The 25,742-nt window shown below is 43.5% G+C and overlaps 1 protein-coding gene across 1 annotated transcript in view; it reads left to right on the forward strand.

Annotated features, from left to right (window-relative positions):
• Positions 1 to 25,742, forward strand: part of Deptor (DEP domain containing MTOR interacting protein) — a 146,777-nt gene that overhangs the window by 77,736 nt on the left and 43,299 nt on the right. The window contains exons 5-6 of the mRNA XM_031358123.1: positions 21,903 to 22,088; positions 25,100 to 25,234. Of these exons, the coding sequence (XP_031213983.1) occupies positions 21,903 to 22,088; positions 25,100 to 25,234 (321 nt within the window). The remainder of the gene's footprint in view (positions 1 to 21,902; positions 22,089 to 25,099; positions 25,235 to 25,742) is intronic.

Consider the following 25,742-nt stretch of genomic DNA (forward strand, 5'->3'; position numbering starts at 1 on the left):
CTTTCTTTCTTGTTTTTTCCAGACAGGGTATCTCTGTGTAGCCCTGGCTGTCCTGAAACTCACTGTGTAGACCAGGCTAGCCTTGAACTCAGAAATCTGCCTGCCTTTGCCTCCCAAGTGCTGGGATTAAAGACGTGCGCCACCACTGCCTGGCAACAATGAGTTTTTTACCTGCATGTGTATATATGCATCACATGTATGTCTGGTGCCCGCAGAGGCCAGAAGAGGACATTATATGCTCTGGACCTAGATGGTTTTGAGCCTTTGTGTGGGTGCTGGGAATTGAACCAGTATCCTCTGCAGGAACAACAAATAATCTTAACCACTAAGCCTTCTCTCCAGCCCTTAATCATTTTACTCTTAGTAATGTAGTCTAACCTTTTAAATCCAATTAAGTAGTTATTTTTGAAGTTTTTGCTGTGTTTGATATGAGATCTATCATCTTACAAAGCTGTAAGTGTACATACAATATGGTAAATAAAGGATAGTTCTTATTATTTTCATTAACGGATCAAGGAATGAAGATAGCAATAATGTAGACAGTTTGTCTGAAGCCACACAGGTAAAAATAGCCAAATGGGTATTATTGGTAGTAAGCACGAACATGGAATTGAATAGAGTGACTGCCATTCCCCAATGAGCAAAGATATTTTTTGGTTTGAATCATTTTGTTTCAGAAAGAAAAAGCCAGATGATCTCAAGTATTACGAGAAAACCAGTTTCTTTTTTTTAATATTCATTTTATTTATTTTATGTGTATGAGTACACTGTAGCTGTACAGATGGCCATGAGCCATCATGTGTGTGGCTGCTGGGAATTGGACTCAGGACCTCTGCCGGCCGGCGAGTGGGGCCCTGCTCGCTCTGGTTCACTGAAGCTGTCTTCAGAAACACTAGTAGAGGGTGTCAGATCTCATTACGGGTGGTTGTGAGCCACCATGTGGTTGCTGGGATCCGAACTCAGGACCTTCAGAAGAGCAGGCAGTACTCTTACCTGCTGAGCCATCTTGCCAGCCCCGAAAACCTGTTTCTTACACTGCAGTCTACTGACCTATTCTGTGCATGAGAAAAGAGACCAGATGCCAAGAGTCGGTTCCAAATTATTTCCAAGGAATGAGTAATTATACCTCAATTACTGTGTGGTTTTTTAATCCTGTAACCTCCATGCTGTAAAGGTGAGCCATGGAAGATAATATCTAGGCATTACTAATAAAGAATCTGAATGCAGACGAAGGGTCCCCCTGATTGTAGGAGGACTAAAAATTCTGTGTGTAGGGTCTAGAGTTTCGGGCTCATCTCCAACATTGCTAGATCTCTAAACTCAGACTTAGGAAAGCATAATCACCACAGGTCGAGTCCTCATTGACATTCTGAATTGTGTAGCCATTAATTAATTTCAGAGGTTAAACATTAAAGCAAGTTAGCCCTTAGGCTTCGACTACAGGGTCTCTGAATTAAATCAGGTAACAAGGTTGAAACTGGTCAGTGTGAACATCAGGCCCTCTCAGGAAATACTTTGTCTATGAATGGTAAACGATGCTTTTATCCAGGCAGGAGTTATTAGATGATTAATTAACTGGCATTCATGTTTATGGACATGTATGTATCTCTGCAGGCATTTGTACATACTTATGCAAACATGTATATATTCAACATATGCTCATATTTTTCTAGTTCATTTGTTTTTTGTTTTTTTGTTTTTTGTTTTTTAATTAAAGGCACCTTAAGTGTCTATACGTTATAGACACAGTCTTGTGTGTGTGTGTGTGTGTGTGTGTGTAAGATCTTTGAAGGATCTTACTCTTGGCAAAGCTGGCCAAAACTCACTTTATATTCTAGGCTGGCTTCAAATTCACAGCAGTTGTCCTGCTTCAGCCTCCAGGGTATACATCACCACCTCTGAATTTTCAGCTCTAGAGTCCTACCAGGTACCTTGGCTGACCTTGAACTCCCAATACCTCAGACAGACCTTGAATTTGCAATCTTCCTGACTAGGCCTCCTGAGTAGCTGTGATTATAGGCCTGCATCTCCAAGGCCCAACTCTTTCTTACTTTCTAACACTGTTGTATTTACTATATACTAAGTACTGGGCTAAATATTTTATAGATTTTAATATATTAGGTAGCTGTACTGGCTGGTTTTGTGTGTCAACTTGACACAGGCTGGACTTATCACAGAAGGAAGCTTCAGTTGGGGAAGTGCCTCCATGAGATCCAGCTATGGGGCATTTTCTCAATTAGTGATCAAGGGTGTAGGGCCCCTTGTGGGTGGTGCCATCCCTGGGCTGGAAGTCTTGGGTTCTATAAGAGAGCAGGCTGAGCAAGCCAGGAGAGGCAAGCCAGTAAGGAACATCACTCCATGGCCTCTGTATCAGTCCTGCTTTCTGACCTGCTTGAGTTCTAGTCCTGACTTCCTTTGTGATAACAGCAATGTGGAAGTAAGCCAAATAAACCCTTTCCTCCCCAGCTTGCTTCTTGGTCATGATGTTTGTGCAGGAATAGAAACCCTGACTAAGACAGTAGCTAATATGTACATACTTCACTCATATTGTTGTGTTTTTCTGCTGCAAGGACATCTTGGCAGTCAGGAGCCAAGGAATACCCATGCACGTGCACCATGCAAGGAAACTCATAAAAGGGATTTATTGGAAAGAAGGACAGAATGGTGGCTGCCTTTGACGGGAAGAGAGACAGCAGAGGGCTAAACAGAGGGGAAGGCTTTGATAGGGTTTTTGGAGCATACACAGTGAGCTTAGTGGTAAAGTATGGTATGCTGGCAAACATTGTGTGGCCATTAATGCTGAGTCACAGGGGCAAGGAACTTCCAAGTCTAGGAGCTCAAGCCAAGGGCAAGGTGTTTTTCCTTTGGTCTATGTCTTGAACTGGGATCAAGTCAGAGTCAAAGTGGTCTTTCCTTGGCCATTTTACCCTATACATGTGTGTGTGTGTGTGGGAGGGGTGCATGTGTGATCTTATTAAATTCATGGAGATACATGTCAAATACCAGTCCTGGGCGAGGAGGTGGTAATTGAAGCAGAAAGTCGGAGGACATCTGGGCGTGCCTAGTAGGTTTCAGACCAGCTTGTCCTCAGAGTGAGATGTCATCTCAAAAATACATATGCCATCATTTTTATAGTAGATCTGAAACATTGACATAAGTACAGAAATTTAACAGTAAACAATTCTGAGGTTGAAAGTCTAATGAGATATTTTGCATGGTTGCCTACAACATAGGCCATAGCTACTCTAAACACTGTGTCTAAGAAAGATGCTTATTTGAACTGTGGATACAGCTCAGTTGGTGCAGTACTTGCCTAGTATGATTGACACCCTAAGATTGATGGTCAACATTACAAAAACTAGGCATGGTAGCATTATAGCATATGCCTATAATCTAAACACTTAGACAGTAGATGAAGGAGGCTTGAAAGTTCAAGGTCATTCTTGGCTACATAATGAGTTTGAGACCAGCCTAAGCTAGATAAGGCCCTGACTCAAGATGAAGAAGAGGGACTGGAGGAATGACTCGGTGGTGAGTACTTGTGCCTTGTGCAAAGGACCTGGTTTCAGTTCCCAGCATCCACATAGTGGTTCAAGTAGTAGAGTCAAGGTTCAAATCAGGGCAGTGAAGTTTTAGAAACTACCTCTCACCCACTGAGGAGGACCAATTGCTCATTGTTAGTCCCACTTTGCTATGAAAAATACATTGTTAGCTCATAAACTCTGAACTGTGTTGACTATATGACAGCAGCTCACATGGCCTGGCAGATGATGCAACTTATTAAAAAAAAAAAAATAGCCCATAAAATCTACCTTTTTCTCAAACAAAAACAACCTTGAAGGTTTTAGGTAGCTTTTGCAAATAGGGTAGACACAATATCCTCATATTAAATATTTCCCCAGCTGCCTTAGCTGTCCACTGATAATCTTCGCTGTAAGTGGAGAGAGATGGAAGATATAATCACAGGGATAGCCACTCCCAGTTGCAGCAGCTGACCCTGGATAATCAGGTTCCTGCTGCTGCTGGGTCCACACATATCATTTCCTCTTCTTCCGATTTGGCCAGAACACTTTAGCAATATCAACACTTTATAAAGCCTTCTGGCTTTTCCTTTTAAGTCTGTAATTATATTAGACCCTGAAATACACAGGAGAGCAGTTTTACATACAATTATCTTTCTAATCCTCCCAGCTCCCCTAGGGGAGCTATGCGGATCCTGTTCTAAGGGAAGAGACATTTGCTTAAAAGTCAAGAAAGATGCCAGGTTCAGATAGAGATGGGTCGCATCATCCCGTTAGTCAAGGTCACTGGTCGAGGTCAGCCTAAGGTTGCAAACAACTGGACCAAATTAAGTATATAGTTTTTAAAAAGTATATAAAGAAGGAAGGGGAGAGGAGGGTTAAAGAAAAATAATTTTCTTTCTATCCTTCTTAAGTTTTTCATGAAGTCCCCTCTGACAAAAGGTAAGATGGAGAGAAAGTGTGTGAACGTTGCTCAGTTGACAGTGCATTTGCCCAGCATACACACAGCATGAGCTCACTCGCCAGCACTGTGTAAACCAAGCACTTAAGATGTGAGAGGGGAAAGCAATAGAAGTTTAATAATATGTATACCTCTTATACACAGAGAGAAAACCCAGAGAAATAGGCAATCCTAAAAACTCTCCTTCCATTCCTGAATCCTATGATGAAAAAGAGAATGGACTCCCTCAGGTTGTACATGATTGTGAGGTGGTGTGCGAGCTCAAACACTTCTAATCTATACATATTTAAATGTAAATATACATGTTTACATATATGTGCATATGTATGTAAGAACAAAACCCTAGTGTATGATTTTAGTGGCTTTTGAAGCTATATTGCTTAAAAACTTTACGGATTAAATGTGCTTTACCTATTCTTATGTAAAATGTCTCGCTGTCATAAATCCGGTTTTTCAGGTGGTTCTTTTGAGGTTTATTGTATAGGTTTAGAGATTAAAAAAGATGAAAAATATATAAGTTTTAAAAACAGTCAAAGGAGGGGCTGGTGAGATGGCTCAGCAGTTAAGGGCACTGACTGCTCTTCCCAAGGTCCTGAGTTCAAATCCCAGCAACCACATGGTGGCTCACAGCCATCCGTAATGAGATCTGATGGGGTGTCTGAAGACAGCTACAGTGTACTCACATATAACAATAAATAAATCTTCAAAAAAAATGGTCAAAGGAATTTTTATTATACATAGGTCACAAGAAATCCAAGGCATGTTTTGACTGCAAACATGGTCCATAATTGTGCTCATGAAATTCTCTTCATTCTCAGCTCACCATCAAGGGCTGATGTGTGCTTGTGTGCAGGGACGCACACATGTGTCTGGGCTCCTTTGCCGTCCCACGCCACTTTTAGTCTGGCTCATCATCTCATCATTGAACTGTTCTGTTTTCTGACTAAGGAAAGGTGATTTCTTCTTGGTCTTCTTCCTCCTCCTCTTCCTCTTCTTCCTCCTCTTTCTTCTATTTGTTCTTTATGCTTCATTATAATCTTCTCTGAAGCCATAATTTAATATAATTTTTGTGTTCTCTACTTAGAATTTCCAAGAATTTGGATTGGGATATATCTCAGTTGATAGAGTGCTTATCTAGCATGTACGAAGTTTGGTTTTGATCCCTAACACCATAGGAACCAGATGTGGTGGTACATGTCTCATCCCAGCCTTCTAGACGTAGAGAGGCAGGAGGATGAGAGGTTTGGGTCATTTTCAGCCACATAGTGAGTTTGAGGCCAGTCAAAGATACATAGTACCCTATCTTAAAAAAAGTAAAAATAAACAAGCTGTATAGGGGTAGAAAATTCCAGCTGTTGCATGCTTTAGCCCTATTTTCTACTTTATTAATTGAATCCAGAAGAAGAAAATTGGACAGTCAGGGTCCCACTGCAATGTGAAAATAGGGTTGGTAAAGTCATAGGCAAAGGCATTGATTGGCACACAGCGTAGTGTTGGTCTTTGGTTAAAGGAAAATGGGCCTGTAGCTGCACCAAGTTTAACATCTTCCAAAGCATAAAGGGAGAGGGAGACACTGCTTCGGCGCAGTCTTCCAAATGAGAATGCGGTTCCGAATGAGAGGTTTTCTTTCTTTGGTGGAATGTTATCACTGTATTTCTCTCTCTCTGGGCATCAGTATGCTGTCTGCCAGGTGTGTGTCACTTGTTGCTCTACATCCAGACTGCATTTAGCTAGTAACCATGGGTGCCTGCCCATTCCTACCTCATGCCCTCCTGAGAGCTGGTCACTCCTCATCCCCTGCTTTACTCCTTAGTGAATCCACACATACACTTCTTCACATTGTATCCCAGGCCCCAGGCTAGCCTGGAACCCACCATATGGCAGAGACTGATCTTAGACTCACAACAGTCCTCCCATGTGTGCCTGTTAAACATTGGGAATTGCAGGCAACAGCCACCAAATCTAGCTCTATTTGCCATGTACTTTTTTATTAGAGCCTGAGAATGTCCCAAAATCTAAGCACCTAGTCTTTGTGCCCTTGATGTGTGTTGGTCCCAGTATCTGCGGGTTCTACATTTGGGGACTTGACTAACTCTAGGTAGAACACATTTTGAAGTACAATTGTATCAGTACTGAACTGTACCGAATTTCTTGTCATTGTTTCCAAGACAATACAGTAGCAACTGTATCACATTTGAATTATGTCCTGTATTATAATATTTATTTATTTATTTAATGTATGTGAGGACACTGTTGCTGTCTTCAGGCACACCAGAAAAGGGCATCAGAGCCCATTACAGTTGGTTGTGAGCCACCATGTGATTGCTGGGAATTGAACTCAGGACCTCTGGAAGAGCAGTCAGTGCTCTTAACCACTGAGCCATCTCTCCAGCCCATGTTCTACATTATAAATGAACTAGAGGGGAGATGAAATTTATAGGTGAATATATACAGGCTATGTGCAAACATTGGGCTATTTTATATAACAGACTTGAATATCTATGGATGTTTGGTATTTGGGTTTCTTGGACTCTGTCCTGTGGATACAGAGGGAAGACTGTATCTTAGAATTATACAGTCTTCTGCTGGGTACCTAGTTTGATTTTTCTCTGATAATATAAGTATTTGGCTGGTTTTTGTAATGGTATATAGTGGAACACATGTACTATACCACAGGTTGATTAACAGAATACACCAGGAAAAGCTCAAAGTGTGGATTATAGAACATTCCGCCTCCTCCTCCTTCAATGTGAACTTCCCATTACTGATAGGCATGAGCATGGCTGAACCATTCAAATTTGGGGAATGTAGTAAGTGGACAGTGGGAAAACTCCCATTCAAAGAGCACATCAGAGATAGGCATGGTGGTACGTGCTGATATTTCTAGCACCAGGGAGGCAGAGGCAGGAGGGATGGGAGTTCAAAGCCAGGCTGAGCTCTGTAGAAAGGTCTAGTTCAGAGTGGGCTATCTGAGATCTTGTGTAAAAGAAAACAAACGCAAGAATGAGGCCCTTTTGCCAATTGACTCAGTAGGTTCCTCGTTTAGCTTACAGGCTGAGGTTTTGGGTAGGGCTTCTCTCTCTCTGTGACCTGAGCCACCTGTGCTGTAGTAATTGTCTTCATGTCATGTCATCCTTGCTATTAAGCTATGCCTCACATGCATCCTCTAGAAAATCTCCCAGGATCTCCTCTGGCTCTGAATCCTAAGCCTGCACTAGTCAGGGTTCTCTAGAGAAAAAGGACTGATAGAACACACACACACACACACACACACACAAACACACATAGGATTTAATAGACTGGTCGTGGTCCTACTGTTCCAACCATGGCTGTTTTATGACAGCTAAAGAATAAAATAGTTGTTGGGTTCATGAGACTGCTTGCTTCAGCTGGTCTTCGGTATATGCCAGAATCCCTAAGAAGCAGGCTCTAAGACATGTGGAGGAATGAATTTGCAGCAAGAGTGAGGGCAAGCAGGCAAACACAAATAGCTTCCTTCATCCATGTTCTTTATATACACTGAAACCAACAGGCCCAGACTTATGGAGGATCTTCAGTTAGCAAAAAACCCTCAGTTATACCTGGGAGTTAGGTTTTAGTTAATTCCAGATGCAGTCAGCTTCCCTCCCCTCCCCTCCCCTCCCCTTCTCCTTCCCTTCTCCTTCCCTTCCCTTCTCCTTCCCTTCTCCTTCCCTTCCCTTCCCTTCTCCTTCCCTTCCCTTCCCTTCTCCTTCCCTTCCCTTCCCTTCTCCTTTCCTCTCCTTCCCCCCCTCATCTCTTCTTCTCCCCTCCCCTCCTTGTCCCTCTCCTCTTCTCCTCATTTTTCAGTTCCTTACTCTCCCATCATTTTGCAGTATTGAGGATCAAAGCTTGGAGTTTGTACATACAGCCATAGCTGTACTCCCAACCCCAGAACAGCACTCCAACTCCCTAGACTGATAATGGACAACAGAATGATACTGTCTTGGCACAAAGTACATTTCAGTAAGTGGCTGCTGATCATCTGTTATCATTATCATCAATATCTGCATCATCAGGTGCCTTTCAGAGAATGGTTCTTATATCTTTAACCGTACCCAGTTTTGATCTTAATATCTTACACTATATGATCTGTGCAAAATCTCAAATCACTCCTCCCTCTCCCTGGTACCTAACACCATGCGATGCTTAATCAGATCTCAAGATCTACAATCTCCTGGGAGACAGTCCTCTGGACATGCCTGTGGGCTATTATTTGGGCGTTAATTGGGGTAGGAAGACCCACCCACTATGGGTAGCACCATTGCTGGGATCCTGGTCTGTAGAAGACTGAGAAGACTGAGCACAGTGTTCATCTCGCTCTTCCTTCCTGACTGTGGATGCAATATAACCAGCTGCTCCAAGCTCCTGCTGACAGGATTTCTGCAACGTGAAGGCCTGTTCCCTTGCACTGTGAGCCAAAACAAATACTTTTGTCCAAGTAGTTTATCACAACAACAAACCCTGCTCACGCTGTGGTTTTTTTTTTTTAACCTGATGTTTCTTGTAGCAGGAATTGGAAGTAGCCAGGAAGCTTTGCAATAAAGTGTTACATTTTGATTTCTCACCTATTATGTTGGCTAAAGTTACTTTGAATCCTTCTTCCTCTTCTCATCCCTCTCTTCTCTTCCCCTCTGCCAACTAAACAATAATAAGTGTATCCCAGCCTTGAAGTGTTGTTTTGTTCTTTGTAATACCAGCTAATAGGATTCTGTGCCCTAAAATCAATTTCCTGCTTTCACATCCTCTTTGTAATGTCAGGGCTGAGGAAGTAATTATTTTAGCTTGTGACTCACTGTTGTTATTGCCCTTGGAAAGCTTCGAATCCCAAGTACCTAGCACCATCCTTTGGAGGAGTCGGAACTCAAAAACAATTGCTTATCTTCCCACATCAAGGACTTCTGCAGCTTGGGAAACGGTCCTTCAACTGCCTCCCCTTAGGATGACTTGAAGTGGGTGGTTACGGACTCAAGTACAGCTCAGATTGTCTTTTACTTGGGAGTGAGTATAGGAGTTCCAGGGCAGCTTCTGCATTGTTCTAGGCCAGCCTGCCTGAACTATATCTCATCAACAATACAAACAACACCCATAACAGCTTTCTGAGCCATTTCTTGTGATTCACACCTGCTGTTTCAACACTGGGGAGAATAAGACAAGAAGATCTCATGTGTGAGACTAGCGCAGGTGATACAGTGAGTTCCAGGCCAGCCCTTTGAGACCTTGTCAAAACAAAAAAACTTTTCTGTCCTAATTCCTTATTAATTCAAGTTTTCTTCATTCATGTTTGTTTTTTTTTATCTTGACAATATTCTTAAAATTATATAATACATTGTGGTGGGGTATTCACTACAAAAGACTGCTCAGACATGAGTTTAAGCCAATAGAAAGTCTTTATTAGCTGGCAACTCCATTCGGTGTTTGGGATCCCAGGATAGCCCTGCGCCCTTCTTGGAGTGAGCTTATAAGCACAAAGACCATATATCCTGGGTTGACATACTTAAGTTAACAAGAACAGTTAGCCAGAAGTGGAACTACAGAAGTTAAAAGCAAGGTTAGTCCATTTAGAGACTTTGCCAAAACTATATGGACTTTGATGGATTAGGCCTTCATTTTAGTTTTGGCAGGTGGTGTTGTGCAGTTTTACAGCCTGAATGGTACTTCTGTTGGGGTCTAGGAGTTGCCCCCACAAACCACACAGACAAGGATCTTAGTCAGACAGGGATAGTTTATTGAGCATCTGCCCCAGAACTGATCGGTCAGTGATGAGTGCCATAGACCAGACTCAGGAGCTGATTGTAACAAGCTGGAATCCTACAGAACTTTTAAGCCTGAAATCCATCAATATCTATGCCAAGTTACTCCACCACAATTTAGGGATAGAGGACTTCCGTAGGAACATGTCTTTGTTGAACATTTATCCTGCTCCCATTGGTTGGCAAATTCAACTGTGGCAGGGAACTTGCCTTGCCTAACGTTCATGTTTTAACTTGCCAACCATTATGTCAGTTACCCACATATATGTCTCTCTGCCAAGTAAGATGTCAGTTCCCAGGGAGGTTTTGGGAACTTAAAACTCTAATTGACTCCCATGTAAAATGCCAACCATTCTCCAAATGGCTTCTCGTGTTGGTATAGGTGTCTCTCTTATATTGGGATCTATCCTAGGGACAGCTTATCATACACAAATGCAGGAAGTGCTACCAGCCAGTTGGTTCGAGTCCAAGCTTATAACTATACAAAGCCGTTCTAACCGACCTGATTGTGATTAGTTTCCAAGAACACCAAAGCACAGAACATGCCAGCATATGCAATCAACTCAGAGCACGGGAGCATTTCCTGGTAACATTAGTAACAGCATCAAATGGCTGGTTAGACGGGCAGCAGTTCCCCTGGCCTTAACACTCCCATCATGGAGTCGGCGTGCTAAAGTCTGGGCCCTGTTATGATGTGCTACCCTGATCATGAGCTTGGTTTGAAACAAAACATTGCAAAGCCTTCCCTGGCCTTTGTATTTGCTTGCTTTGAGGTAGACTCTCACTGTGCAACCAAGCCAGCCTCCACTTCCTCAGCCTCTCACATGCTAGGGTTTCAGATGCGTTGCATTGTCACTCTTTCCCAAGGAACATTTCAGGGATGAATAAAAGTGACCATGCTCCTCCCTGCTCCATACGTGGCTTACAGCCACATGGCCAGTTGAAATTGTACAGCTCATGACCCTGCTATTCTATTTGTCCTTGGATCACTTGTGTGGTAAGATCACTGGTGTGGCCAGTGCCCCTTTGGATTATCAGCTTCCTTTATTCCTTTGTCTGCTGACATTATTTTACTAATCTCTTTCTGCCCCCCCCTACTCCCACCCTAGAGTCATGTTCCCCCTCTCCCTACTCCCACCCTAGAGTCTGTGTAACAGCTCTGGCTGTCCTGGAACTCTCTGGGGCTTTTTGGTTTCTTTTTTTTGTTTGTTTGTTTGTTTGTTTTCAAGATAGGGTTTCTCTGTGTAACCCAGGCTGGAACTCTCTTTGTAAACCAGCCTAGCCTTGAACTCACAGAGATCCACTGATCTCTTCCTCCCAAGTGCTGGGATTAAAGGCATGCACCACCATACACCATTCCCGGCTCATCTTACTAATTTTTTTTTAAAGATTTATTTATTTATTATATGTAAGTACACTGTAGCTGTCTTCTGACACACCAGAAGAGGGCATCAGATCTCATTATGGATGACTGTGAGCCACCATATGGTTGTTGGGAATTGAACTCAGGACCTCTGGAAGAGCAGTCAGTGCTGTTAACCATCTGAGCCATCACTCCAGCCTCCCATCTTACTAATTTCTAAGGGGAAATGTAGCCTTATTATCCACACAGGGAAGAATACATCGGTACCATGAGTAGTATTTTGGTAGATCAGATGGAACACCCTAACCTTCTGAATTGTTATGGTACACAGTGACTAATCTGGTCCTTAACCAGTAGACTAGTGTTTCTGCAAGCATCCTAGGTAACAAGAGCCTCCTTCTTCACTTGCCTCCACCTTTCCGGCCATGTCTGCTTTTTCTGTTTAATATCCCATTTAATGCCAGACCAAACTGAGGATACGGCTCTGTACTTGACTGGCATGCCCAGGGCCCAGGTTTTGAGCCCTAGAACTACCAAACAACAACAATTTGGGTGACTACTCAAGTCCCAATGTCCAGTCAATCCACAAGCCTTGGGAATGTCACAAAAGCCAAGAGACACAGGGAGGGTCCCCGAAATTAGACACTGGGACAGTGAAAATTTTTGTTTTGGGGCTAGAGGTAGCTCAGTTGTCTAGCATTTGCCCACCACGCTGGAGGTCCTAGATTCAACTCCCACAACTTCAAAGGGAAAAAGAAAAAAAAAATCATCTACCAAGGACAACTATTGATACGATCACAGTTAGAAAAGGCATGTGGTCGTCAGAGAGGTTTCCTCCTGCAACAGATAAGAACAGATACGGAAACCCACAACCAGACCAGAAGGGAAGAAAATGTATGTGAGCTTTGAGTACTATCTCTTCCCATACCCTCCCCAGCCCCTTTAGAGAGCATAGTCCTTCCTGAGGCAGGCCTGCAAACTAAGCAGTAGGTAGAGTGGAGGCCAGGAGATTAGTTCAAGGCCAGACTTGGCCACGTGAGACCTTATTTATATAAACAAACAAACAGAGTTGGTGAAATGAGTAGTCCTAAGGAGCAACATCAAACTCTGGGCTTCAGAGTCACGGGATTCTCTGTCCTCTTTTATCCTTTCTAGCCAATCTTTTGCTAGATCATCGACTATGCACTTCTGTGTGATAGAAACATCAAGTTTGTGCCAGGCTGTTAGTGGACACACAATTTCAGGAGGCTGAGGCAGAAGGATTACATATTTGTGATAGACCTGAGGAAAACATTTTAAAACCACATCCCAAAAATACAATTATAAAATGGCTAAGGATGTAGGCCAGTGATAAATGTTTACCTTGTCGGGCATGCCTAGGGCCCAGGGCCAGCTCTTCAGCACCACAGAAAACAAAGACAAATGAAGAAGCACTTAGAGCAAGCGACCTATTTTGAGATAGGGTCTATGATAGCCCAGACTAGTCTTAGACTCATAGGGAGGGATGACCTTGAACTCCAGGTCCCCCAGCTTCAAGCTCCCAGTTGCTGGAATTACAGGAATTGCTGCAATTATCTTGCCCAGCTTTGGCAAATGATGTCTGGATTCCCTACGGAGAAATGCCATGTTAAAGTGTTGAAACAATTTGCTTTTCTTTCTTTAGAATATAAACTTTCACATTTAGCTGTTATTTCTTTGTATGTTATGTAACAGATGGCTATAAAAGAAACTTTGGGCTTCCTTAACATAGTTATATTTCAAATTCTACCATGTCTTAACTCTCTCTCTTATTTCATGCTTGCCTTTGGCATAAGAGATTGAAGTCTCTTCAGTGAGCTTATCTGTACACTTGATCTAGACATCTGGTTCAGGTTCCCATTCCTTAGTGGGTGAAAGGTAACAGCACTGTCAGGGCGGGAAGCAAGATGACGTGAGCCAAGGCTGGTATCAGTCTTTGGAAGACAAAGACCCCCTCAAGGGCTCCGGGTCAGGAACATGCCAGATCTCTGACGGGAATTACCCGTTTGTTCCTCATGTGGAAACCGCATAATAACCAACCAAGACGAGAGATGGGTTAGTGAGCTGCCGGATCACACACTCAGACTGTGAATGTGGCAGAGCTTGGGGGGGTGGGGGGGAGTCGGATTATCTAACTCATGTGCCCAGGGAAAGGATTGTGGGAGAGGTGACCTGAAGGAGGGGCATCGAGCAGAAAGTAAATAAATTTAGTAAACAAAGTAAATAAACTTGTAGATAGATAGATAGATAGATAGATAGATAGATAGATAGATAGATAGATAGATAGATAGATTCAAGGTTACCCTCAGCTACACAGCAAGTTCCTGGAAATCCTGGATTATACAAGACTCTGTCTTTTTTTGTTTGTTTGTTTGTTTGTTTGTTTTTGTTTTTGTTTTTCGAGACAGGTTTCTCTGTAGCCCTGGCTGTCTTGGAACTCACTCTGTAGACCAGGCTGGCCTCGAACTCAGAAATCCGCCTGCCTCTGCCTCCCAAGTGCTGGGATTAAAGGCATGCGCCACCAACGCCCGGCTAAGACTCTGTCTTAAAAACAAACAAACACACAAACAAAACCTAAATCAGGGCCAGCAAGGTGAGGCCGGGATGATTTTGTCCCACATGCACAGAACCCATGTAAAGATGGAGGGAGAGAACTAGCTCCATGCAGTTGTCCTGTGACCTCCACATGTGCCATGTCAAAAAAAAAAAAAAAAAGAGGTGGCAACACAGGTGTCATCCCAGCGCTGGGGACCCCTGGGGCTTGCTGGTCAGCCAGGCCAGCTGAATCGGCAAGTGTCAGGATCAATGAAGAGATCCTGACTCAAGAAAGAAAAAAGTCAAGTGAAATGAGGAACAAAAGTTCCCCTCAGTCTTCTCCATGCACACACAAAATGTGCCCCGGCACCCACGGGACAGCACACATATGAACACACAGGAACCCTCATGGAATGAAACCTGTGTTCCTCCTTGCAGAGTGTATCTTATTTTCTAAGGGTTACTTAACACCAAAGCCTTCCAGTCAGGTTCCAGATTGTTTGATTTTCTAAGCAATGATGTCTCTTTCAGAAGACTGTGGAACTGGTAAACTTTGCCCATCACAGAGCTAAGATAGCTATCTGGGGCCAGGCTTGCCACTTAACAGGTGCTCCGCTATGGAATAAATGTGTGGTACTTATGCCATCACATGACCAGCTAGCCGTACTCCATCAGGTCTTTATTTTTTGGGTTTTTCTTAGGCTGCTAGAGACAAGGTCTTTACAAAACAAATATATGAAACTATCTTAGTCAGGGTTTCATTGCTGTGAACAGACATCATGACCAAGACACCGCTTATAAAGGACAACATTTAACTGGGGCTGGCTTACTGGTTCCGAGGTTCAGTGCATTAGCATCATGGCAAGAAGCATGGCAGCATCCAGGCAAGCATGGTGTTGGGGAAGCTGAGAATTCTACATCTTGTTCTGAAGGCAAAACAGGAGAAGACTGACTTGCAAGCAGATACGAGGAGGGTCTCAAAGCCCACCCACACAGCGACACACTTCCTCCTTCCTGTAAGGCCACATCTCTCAACAGAGCCACTCCCTACGGGCCAAGCATATTCAGAACCACCACAGAAACTCAGTGTTTATGTCATTAAACATTTAATGAGAAAGGGAAAAAAAGTGCCTTTCAAGGCAAAATAGAGTCTTAGCAGCAGCACAGGTGGTGAACATTGTACCTCTTAGTTTTATTTAAAACCAGGCTGTCCTTATATCCCATCCCCTGGCTGTCCTGGAACTTGCTTTTTAGACCAGATTGGCCTCAAACTTGTTAAAATTCTGCTATCTTGCAGGGCGGTAGTGGTGCACAACTTTAATCCCAGCACGTGGGAGGCAGAGGCAGGCAGATTTCTGAGTTCAAGGCCAGCCTGGTCTACAGAGTGAGTTCCAGGACAGCCAGGGCTATACAGAGAAACCCTGTCTCGAAAAAAAAAAAAAAATCTGCTATCTCCATCTCCAAGTACTAGGATCTGTAGATATTTGCTATCATATCTGGCTACAAGTTGACGTTATATAATTTTCATTGGTTTGAAACTTTTCTTCGGGTCAGAGGTTATACCAGGACCCTACAGTCCTATGGCTCTCGGGGCCTTGTCAATGCTAGGCAAGTGTTCTGCCTCTGAATTATACTAAAAAATACTTCTGATAGACTGTTGCAAGACCTCCCTGGGGAGACAGAAAAGAAATAGCTGTTTATCTTAAATAGACAGGAAACATAGAAACCTAAGAAAGAACTTATCACATCCACCCTTGGTGAAATAAGTGAACTTGTTGGGGTTATAATAGGAGCCTGAGTGACCCACGAACAGCTATACTACTAAAAGGTCCTGTCACCACTGAATTTCTACTTCCTACTATTCTTTGATATTTTTAAGATTACAGATGTGAACAGGAAGGAGTGATGCCTAAAATCTCAGGAAAACATCAGAGGGATTATGAGGATCTCTTGACTCGCACCCTACAGCAAGTGAGCTCCATGCACATTGGCTAACTAGCTGTCTGCTGTATCATTCTGCAGACAGAGGTATCTGCTAGGCCATCAGAGCTGCTGTGCCCACAATGGCAAATGTCCTGTCAGGCCCAGAGCAAAGAATTCATACAATACTGTTACAACCTAGTGTGGAATCTGTTATATTGAGACTGCTCCCTGGTTGTAATCAGAGCATGGCTAATGTTTCATATAATTCACAGTGCCGAGGGAAAGCAGTAGGCAGTAGGTATTAGTATAGATGCAGGTCATAATTCAAAATTCTGCTGCTGAGAGTTACCGTGAGGATTTTTTTTTAAATCAGCAACCTGAGAACAAGATCACACAAAGTAACTTATGTTTTACAGATTTGTACAAAAATATGGCCATACACAAGAAGCCAGGTTTTTAGACACTCACACGATAAGTTACTTAGCTTATTTCTCAGTCTGCATTGTACTGTGCTAGCATCAGATGAGCCTGAGAGCATGCAGAACTACGAGGGAACTCAGTGAGCTTGTAGGTTTTGGTGTGTTTGATTTGGGGTTTTGGCAGTGTCTCCGATTTAATTCAGCCTTGTGTGTGGTAGGAAGCTCTCTGCCACTGAGCTACATCTTTAACCCAGTGTTTGTGTCTCTAAGGCCAACACTATCCTTTTGACTAAATAGTTTATCAGCATTTGAAGATTGTGAAGCTCCCATAAGAGTCATCAGCTGCGGGCAGTGGTGGCACACGCCTTTAATCCCAGCACTTGGGAGGCAGAGGCAGGTGGATTTCTGAGTTTCAAGGCCAGCCTGGTCTACAGAGTGAGTTCCAGAACAGCCAGGGATATACAGAGAAACCCTGTCTCAAAAGACAAAAAAAAAAAAAAAGAGTCAATGGGTTAAAATGTTGTCCATGGTACTCTCCTAATAGGGATCCTACATTATTTTGAATTCTGATGAAAAAAAAATGATATTATATAAAAGCAAAGTACTTTCCAAAGTGGCACTGGATTCAGCACTAGTAAATTCTTTTTCCATTTCAATGCCTATTTGATCCTCTGTATGAATTGTCAACATTAATATAATCAGGAATTATATTACAGACCTGTTAATACAGGCCTGTAAGTCTAGAAATTTGGAAGGCTGAAGCAGGAACGTTCCAAGTTTAGGCGATACAAGTCCAGGATATGAGTTCAAGTCAGTCTGGACAACCTAATAAGACTGTGTCGTAAAACTAAACATGTACAAAGGACTGGGCATATATGCTCAATGGTAGAGTGTGTCTTTCATACACATGAAGCCCTGTGGTCAATCCCCAGCACTTCAAAACAGTGCTGTTGCCAATAATAACAATAATTAACAGAGGAATTGTGCATTAATAATGTGAATGATAAATACACAGCCAGTTAATGCTGTAGATAAAGAGGTTAGTGGGTTATATCATTTTTCTTTGTGGTTTATAGAATTTTGCATCTCACATTCCTAAGTAAGAAATTTTCTACTAATTTTTCATGTATATGAGCTATCAATGGCAGTCATAGACACTCAGGCTTTTATTAAATAAACAAACTTTTTAAGTGAGATGGCTCTAGATCTTTATTACATTTATCTGTGTGTCTGTCTGTCTGTCTATCTGTGTTCGAGGGACGACGTGGAGGGATGTGTGTGTCATAGTCTGTGTAAGAAGATCAAAGGATAGCTTTTAGGAGTCAGTTCTCTCCTTCCATCATTTGGGTCCTGGGAATAAAACTCAGGTCATCAGACTTGGCATCAAGCCCCTTTACCCACTGAGCTGCCTCACCTCCTTTAAAGCAACTTTTGTAGACACCTAAAACATTTGTCGTACATACTAGATCAGGCCTGTGATTCCATAACTCAAGAAACAGATGCAGAGGGAGTGCTGTAGACTTGAAGCCATCCTGGGCTGCATGAAGACAGTCAATTCGGGCAGGCCTAGATAGCAGAACTGTATCTCAAAAACAAAACTTTAAAAAAAAATGCCCTTCACTTTTGACTACCTGAGATATGTCTTCAGGGTCAAGGAGAGACTAGTGGAGTTGGTTTCAGTCCAGTGGGTGCTGATGGTATCTGCTACTCAATAGAAAAAAGACTGAGCCATCCCACCTGAAGGCCTTTTTATGATTCTCTGGTTTTAAAATTATGTTAAACTTTAAAATTCTTCAGAAAACTCTGTTTTGAAAAACCAAAAAAAAAAAAAGAAAAGAAAAGAAAAACTTTAAAATTCTTTGCATTTGCTTATCGACTGGGATTTCCCCCCATCTTCTAAAATAAGTATCCAAAATGTTACTTTTCACTTAATTTTGAAGGAATCTTTTAACCAAAACCTATAAATAATCTCTCCATTGAACTTCTAATACAATTTAAATAGAATTTTTTTTTTTTAGAATTTCTTATTCATCTTGGAGTTTCTCCTGCCTCCCTACCCAGGTTGAGGGGAGATACGGATAACCCACCCTGCTAATCTGTTGCTGGTTCTTTTAGAATAACTTTATTGAACTATAGTTCATATACTGTATAATCCATCGATTTAAAGCATATAATTTGAAGTTGATGAGATAGCTCAGTAGATAAAAAATATTTGCTGTATAATCAGGAGGATCTGAGTTCAATCCCCACAACCCAAAGGCCTGGCATGGTAGCTCTAGTAATCTCAATGCTGAGGAGGCAGAGGCAGCTGGGCCCTTAGTGAGCCCACCAAGATTGATGACCTAAGTGTGGTCCCCAACTCCTATATGGTAGAAAAAAGAACCAACTTTCACAATTTGTCCTCTAACCTCCACATGAACACCATGCTCCATGCACATTTCTTCCCTCCATACACAAGTAAATAAATAAATGCAATAATTATAATTCTTTGAAGTGGCAAATAATGTTCTATATGTGCAAAGGGCCTACATGCTCTCTGCTGATGGTTCAGTCTCTGTAAGTCCCTATACCCCGGGGTCAGTTGATTCTCTCAGTTTTCTTGTGGTATCCTTAAGCTCTCTGGATCCTTCAGTCATTCCTCCCCCTCTTCCACTGGATTCCCCGAGCTCTGCCTAATGTTTGGCTGTGGGTCTCTGCAGTTGTTTCCATCAGGTACTAGGTGAAGCCTCTCTGATCTGCAAGTATAGTACATCTTTATCTCTGCACATCTTGTTGGCAGATGTTCTGTGAATGGTTAGTGTCCCCATCCCTCCCTTGGAAGTCTTGCCGGGTAGCTGTGTTGGGTTCCATATCCCCAATGCTAGGAGGTCTTAGCTAGGGTTATCCTAATAGATCCCTTGGAGATTCTATTGTCCTAAGTTTCTAGCTTGCCCCAGAGATACACACACACACACACACACACACACACACACACACACACACACACACACACACACACACACCTGTTCCCAACCTGTTGCAGAATATTTGATCACATCGTGAACCCCAAGACTGTAACTGAAAAGAACCTTGTTGTGGTGTGACTCAGCCCTACCCAGCACACACATTTGATCCAACAGCTTTCTGTTTACTGTAAACAGGAGTTGTGGAGCTCAGACCTTTCACACACCTTTAACCTAAGAGCTTTCTGTGAACAAGAGCTAAACAAAGTCAAAAATTGGTCAAGAGGCGGAGCTACCAAGCAGTTCGCAGTTCGCAGGGAGTGGATGTAGGAAGTGGAAAGGAGGAGGGGCGTGGCGTGAAAGGGTCTTTAAGACCCCGTAGAGGAGAAGGGAGCAGGAACATTTTCCTTCCGGGATGTCGTGGAGTAGGAAGGTCAGTCGGGTGCTTTCTCTGTCTCTCTGAGCTAGCAGGCTTTCACCATGTTGTCTGGCTCCTGAGTCTTCTCTCGTAAAATCGAGCAACTGGGATTTTTTGTTTTAAAAACAACACCCCCAGTTTCAGTTTCCTCCCCCTTAGTCCTCCCCACACTTGATCCCTCTGTTCACATCCCTACCCCCTCCTCCACCCCCCATCTACCCCTAATGTCTATTCTATTTCCCCTTCTCAGTGAGATTCAAGCATCTCGCTTTGGGCCATCTTTGTAGCTTAGCTTCTTTGGCTCTATAAATTGTAGCATGTTTAATCCTGTGCTTTATGGCTGATAACCGTTTATAAGTGAATACATGCCATGTATGCCCTTTTGAATCTGGGGAACCTCACTCAGGATGATATTTTCTAATTTCATTCATTTGCCTGCAAATTTCATGTCTTTGTTTTTAATAGCTGTGTAGCATTCCATTGTGTAAATGAACCACATTTTCTTTATTCATCCTTCAGCTGAGGGACGTCTAGGTTATTTCCAGTTTCTGGCTATATAAAGCTGCTATGAGCATAGTTGAGCAAGTGTCTTTGTAGTATGGTGGAGCATCTTTTGGGTATATGCCCAGGAGTGGTATAGCCGTGTCGAGCTAGAACTATTCCCAATTTTCTGAGTAACCACCAGATTGATTTCCAAAGTTATTGTACAAGTTTGCACACTCACCAGCAATGAGGAATGTTCCCCTTGCTCCACATCCTCACCAGCATGAGCCGTCACTTGCATTTTTGATCTTAGCCATTTCTAATGAGTATAAGATGGACTATCAGAATAGTTTTTGATTTACATTTCCCCAGTGACTGAGGACTTTGGACATTTCTTTAAGTGCTTCTCAGCCATTTGAAATTCCTCACTCAAGAATTCTGTTTGGATCTACCTGTTCCCCTTTGTTTAAAAATTTTTGTTTATTTATTTATTTGTTTGTTTGTTTTTTCGAGACAGGGTTTTTCTCTATACCTCTGGCTGTCCTGGAACTCACTCTGTAGACCAGGCTGGCCTCAAACTCAGAAATCCACCTGCCTCTGCCTCCCAAGTGCTGGGATTAATTGTTGAGTTTAGTGCCTGAGATGTTATTCTATTCAGGAAGTTGTCTCCTCTGCCAATAAATTCAAGGCTGTTCCTCACTTTCTATCAGATTTAGTGTATCTGGTTTTATGTTGAGGTCTTTGATCAACTTGAGCTTAAGGTGGGTTTTTTTTTTGTTTTTTGTTTTGGGGGGGGATGGGGGTGAGAAGGTTTCAAGACAGGGTTTCTCTGTATAGCCCTGGCTTTCCTGGAACTCACTCTATAAACCAGGCTGGCCTGGAACTCCTGCATCTGCCTCCCAAGTACTGGAATTAAGGCATGCACCACCACCGCCTGGCTGGGCTTGAGTTGTGATGTACGTGTGTTAACAAATAAAGGCCAGTAATGTAGATTGTTTACCTACCATGCTTAAATTGTGTGCAGTGACACAGACCTACAATCCTAGCACTCAGGAGACAGGCAGAATGATCAGGATTTCAAGGTCATCCTTGACTACGGATAGTGAGTTTGAAGCCAGCCTGGGACTGCAAACTCTGTCTCAAAGAGAAAAGAAATTAATTGAAGTCTTGATATGGGACATACACATACAATGTGCTGGGTTGTCGGGAGCCTGGTGTTTATTCAGGTAGAAAAACAAGGGAAGTGAATCATGAGGGTGTACCATGTGGTATGTGACCTGATGGAGGGGACCCTGGGGCCAAGACACAAGGAAGAGAACTTGGGTGGGACTGAACTCAAGGACTGTTTCACAGAGGATCTGGCTACCAAATTTTTTAAATGTGTCACGTGAGAAGAATTTGGGAGTATGTGCGGCACTCCACAAGCCCTCCTGGAATTTACGTAGCCTCCTTCTTGGGACTTTTGCCCCTGTTGGCTAGAGTCTCCTGGCTGCGTCGCTCTCTGGCCTGCATGCCACACATTCTTCATGGGTTGTTTCTTCTCCCCAGTGTCTAACAAGCACCCGTTTGTGGACAGCAACCTCCTCTACCAGTTCAGAATGAACTTCCGGCGGAGGCGAAGACTGATGGAGCTGCTCAATGAGAAGTCCCCGTCCTCTCAGGAGACACATGACAGTCCCTTCTGTCTGAGGAAGCAGAGCCATGACAATCGGAAATCTACCAGCTTTATGTCAGGTATGCCAGTTTCGTCGTGTACCCATGCGTTTTGTCTTTTGTGAGGTAATAAGGAGTGGGGCTGAGAATCGGACTCCTCTGGTATGCTGCTTGCTAGCACATAGGAAGCCCTAGGTTTAATCCCTAGCAACACCCAGGTGTGGCAGTGCATTCCTGAAAATTCCAGAACTCAGGAGGAGGAGGCGGGTGGATTAGAAAATCAAAGTCCTCTTCCACTACACTATTTGAAGTCTTCTTGGGTTACGTGAGACCTTGTGTTAAAGCCATACACACATACATACACACACACACACACACACACACACACACACACACTGTCCCAAATACAGAAGTGGGAGATGCTTAAAGAGGATCTCCAGCTCCTCTGAAAACTTGGCATGAACTCAAGGCCCTTGATGTTCAGAAGCACTGGTTGGCCGAGGGACCCTAGCCTGTAATCTCGGTCATTGAGAGGTAGAGACAAGAACTGAAAGTCAGGTTTAGAGACATGACTTTTTTTTTTTTTTTTAAACATTTATTTATTATTATAAATAAGTACACTCTAGCTGACTTCAGATGCACCAGAAGAGGGCATCAAATCTCATTACGGATGGTTGTGAGCCACCATGTGGTTGCTGGGATTTGAACTCAGGACCTTCAGAAGAGCAGTCAGTGCTTGTACCTGCTGAGCCATCTCTCCAGCCTGAGATATAACTTCTTAATATCCTGCCTCAAAAGGAAGAGAGGGAGCCGGGTGGTGGTAGCGTGCGCCTTTAATTCCAGCACTTGGGAGGCAGAGGCAGGCAGATTTCTGGGTTTGAGGCCAGCCTGGTCTACAGAGTGAGTTCCAGGACAGCCAGGGCTATACAGAGAAACCCTGTCTCGAAAAACCGAAAAAAAGGAAGAGAGGGGATGGAGAGGAAAGGAAGAAAGTAAAGAAGGAAATAGAAGAAGAGAAGGAAAAGAGGGAGGGAGGGAGAAGAAAATTAGCACTGGGTTTAACTTAGCACCACATGTATTTGTCATGTCTTGCTTATGAACAGGAGCTGATAACAAGGACACTTACCCCTGTCACAGGAGACATTTCTGTGCCCTGGTTTCAGCAGCATGATTTGCTCACTCAGTTCTTTTGTAACCCTAAGGAAATGATGGCTCCTGTCCTCATTTTACAGATGAAGAGACACTAGCACTGGAGTGGCTTACAGTGGCTTCATGTCAGCAGTTGTCATTTATGCCGCCCCCTTCCCAGTCCCATATATCCCACAGTTCTCATACACACCTTGGCTCAAAATAAGAATGAAGCAAGAGTTGCTAAGCAGAAAGTGAAAACCCAGCTGAAGGTCAGCAGTCCAAGTTTTTGCTCCAAGGTCATTGTAGGTGTTAGCATTTGGTCTAAGCTCCGCCCCACAGTAAACTGGCAACAGCCAGGTGTGCCTGACCCACTGTAAAAGGGGCTACTTGTTTCCTCTGCTCTACTCCCCCCCCCTCTCTCTACCTTTCTCCCTCTCTACTACTTTCTCAACTCCCCTCCCCATGCCCTGAATAAACTCTATTCAATACTATACTCCCATGTGGCTGGTCCCTCAGGGGGAAGGGATGCCTCAGAATGGGCCCGTGGAGGCACCCCCTTACCCCATACCTTATCACACATCCACCAAATATATTCCTTCCCTCCTTATCTTTTTATAAAACACAACAGTAGGGACACACCGCAGTCTCATGCAGATGCAAGTAACCATCCGTTCTTCCTTTGGGGCGGTTCAGCAGAGATGAATAGAGGAGCATATAGTCACACAGTCCTGTAAAGCCAGCAGTAGTTGTTTGCTTGTTGGTTTTCTTTCCACATGCCAGTCATTGTTCAGAACAGCCTGTCTATTTACCCTCACTTCCAGACCTTCAGCCTTTAGAGCCACACTGCTTTGTTGCAGGAAGACCCAAACCTGAAAACTGAAGACTCTGTCTCATGTACCAGTTTGAAAGCCTCAGTATGAGCTGTCATAAGCTTTGTCTTCCGTGCTTCCAAATGATTGCTCGCTGTCGTTAAATGAGGGCCATTTACCATCACCGTATGCTAAGTGTCGCATATATCACCAGCATTTGGGTTCATTTCCAGGAAGGGAAACCTTAGGTTTGGTAGTTCTTGAACTCATGCTCTGTAGGAGCTGGGGAGATGGCCCTAGTTGGTAAAGTGCTTAACACTCGAACACGTTGACCTGAGTTTAGATCCAGCGCACTCACATAGAAGATGTTAAGATTTAAAAAAAAACAGAAGGATAAAAAAGTATGTTGTTGTGTGTCCATGATTCCAGTGCTAGGGAGCAAGGGCAAGAAGACTGGGCCTCGCTGGTCAATCTAGCCTCATCATCAAGCTCGGGGCTCAGTGAGAGAAACCATGTCTCAAAACTAAGATAGAGAACAACTGGGGGAGACTCTGGATACTGACCTATGACCTCTACATGCAAGAATACACATGTGCATATATACATGCAACATACACATGGATATGTACACAGACACACATACACAAATACCACAAGAAAAAAATACCTGTAAACTTGACATGATGGTGTGCCCTATATAATTCCAGGACCCTAGCAGTTGAGCCTAGCATAGGTTACATAATGAGCCCTATTTTGAAAAGAGGGACAGGCCGGGTGGTGGTGGCCCACGCCTTTAATCCCAGCACTTGGGAGGCAGAAGCAGGCGGATTTCAGAGTTCGAGGCCAGCCTGGTCTACAAAGTGAGCTCCAGGACAGCCAGAGATAAACAGAGAAACCCTGTCTTGAAAAACCAAAAAAAAAGAAAAAAAAGAAAAAAAAAGAAAAAAGAAAGAAAAGATCCTCTCCTCACACCCATCCCATGACGTATTATTTCATTTTTTAGTCCAGGAAACTGAAAGGGAGTAGATTTTGAGTTACTGTGCCTGTATGTGGCAGAACTGGACGTGAGATTTTTCCTTTGCAGCTGAAAGTCTAGAGGTTCTAGGTCCTGGGACCACCTACTCAGGAACTGTGTTTGCTCCCCCTCTGTAGTCAGCCCCAGCAAGGAGATCAAGATCGTATCTGCCGTGCGGAGGAGCAGTATGAGCAGCTGTGGCAGCAGTGGCTACTTCAGCAGCAGCCCGACGCTCAGCAGCAGCCCCCCTGTGCTCTGCAACCCCAAATCTGGTGAGTGGAAAAAAGGTGGCTATGCTCCTATCTGGAAGGCTTGAGGCCATTTGCTGGCGGAGTTCCTTAGGATGCAGAGATCACAGGAGCCGGAATCTTACAAAGGCATACCCTAGAGTTAGCACCTGTTGAATGGCTAAAGAAGGATAGCACATGGCCTCTGATGCTGCCTCCTGGAAGGTTACTGCTGACCCAGAATGCAGTTCAGTGCCAGGATGCCCTGCACCTTCATGTTGCCCCTGAAAGGAAGGAGTAACTTTGCTCATGAAAACTGCCTTCAGAGAGACAGCTCTCAAAGTTAACTAAGGGCTGTCCAACGCTAGCAAGACCATCAGCAGGGACCAGCAGCTGAGAGAAGTTTCCTGGCTCTCAAAGGGGCTTCAGCAACTTGTAAATGCTTTCCCAGACTATGGTGAGCAAGGATCTATATGGACCTTGTGCACTTGAGCTCACACTTTCTCTCCCTCCCTCTCCCCCTCCCCCTCCCCCTCTCCCTCTCCCTCTCTCC

The sequence above is a fragment of the Mastomys coucha genome, unplaced genomic scaffold (assembly GCF_008632895.1).
Source record: "Mastomys coucha isolate ucsf_1 unplaced genomic scaffold, UCSF_Mcou_1 pScaffold7, whole genome shotgun sequence".
Classification (NCBI taxonomy): Eukaryota; Metazoa; Chordata; class Mammalia; order Rodentia; family Muridae; genus Mastomys; species Mastomys coucha.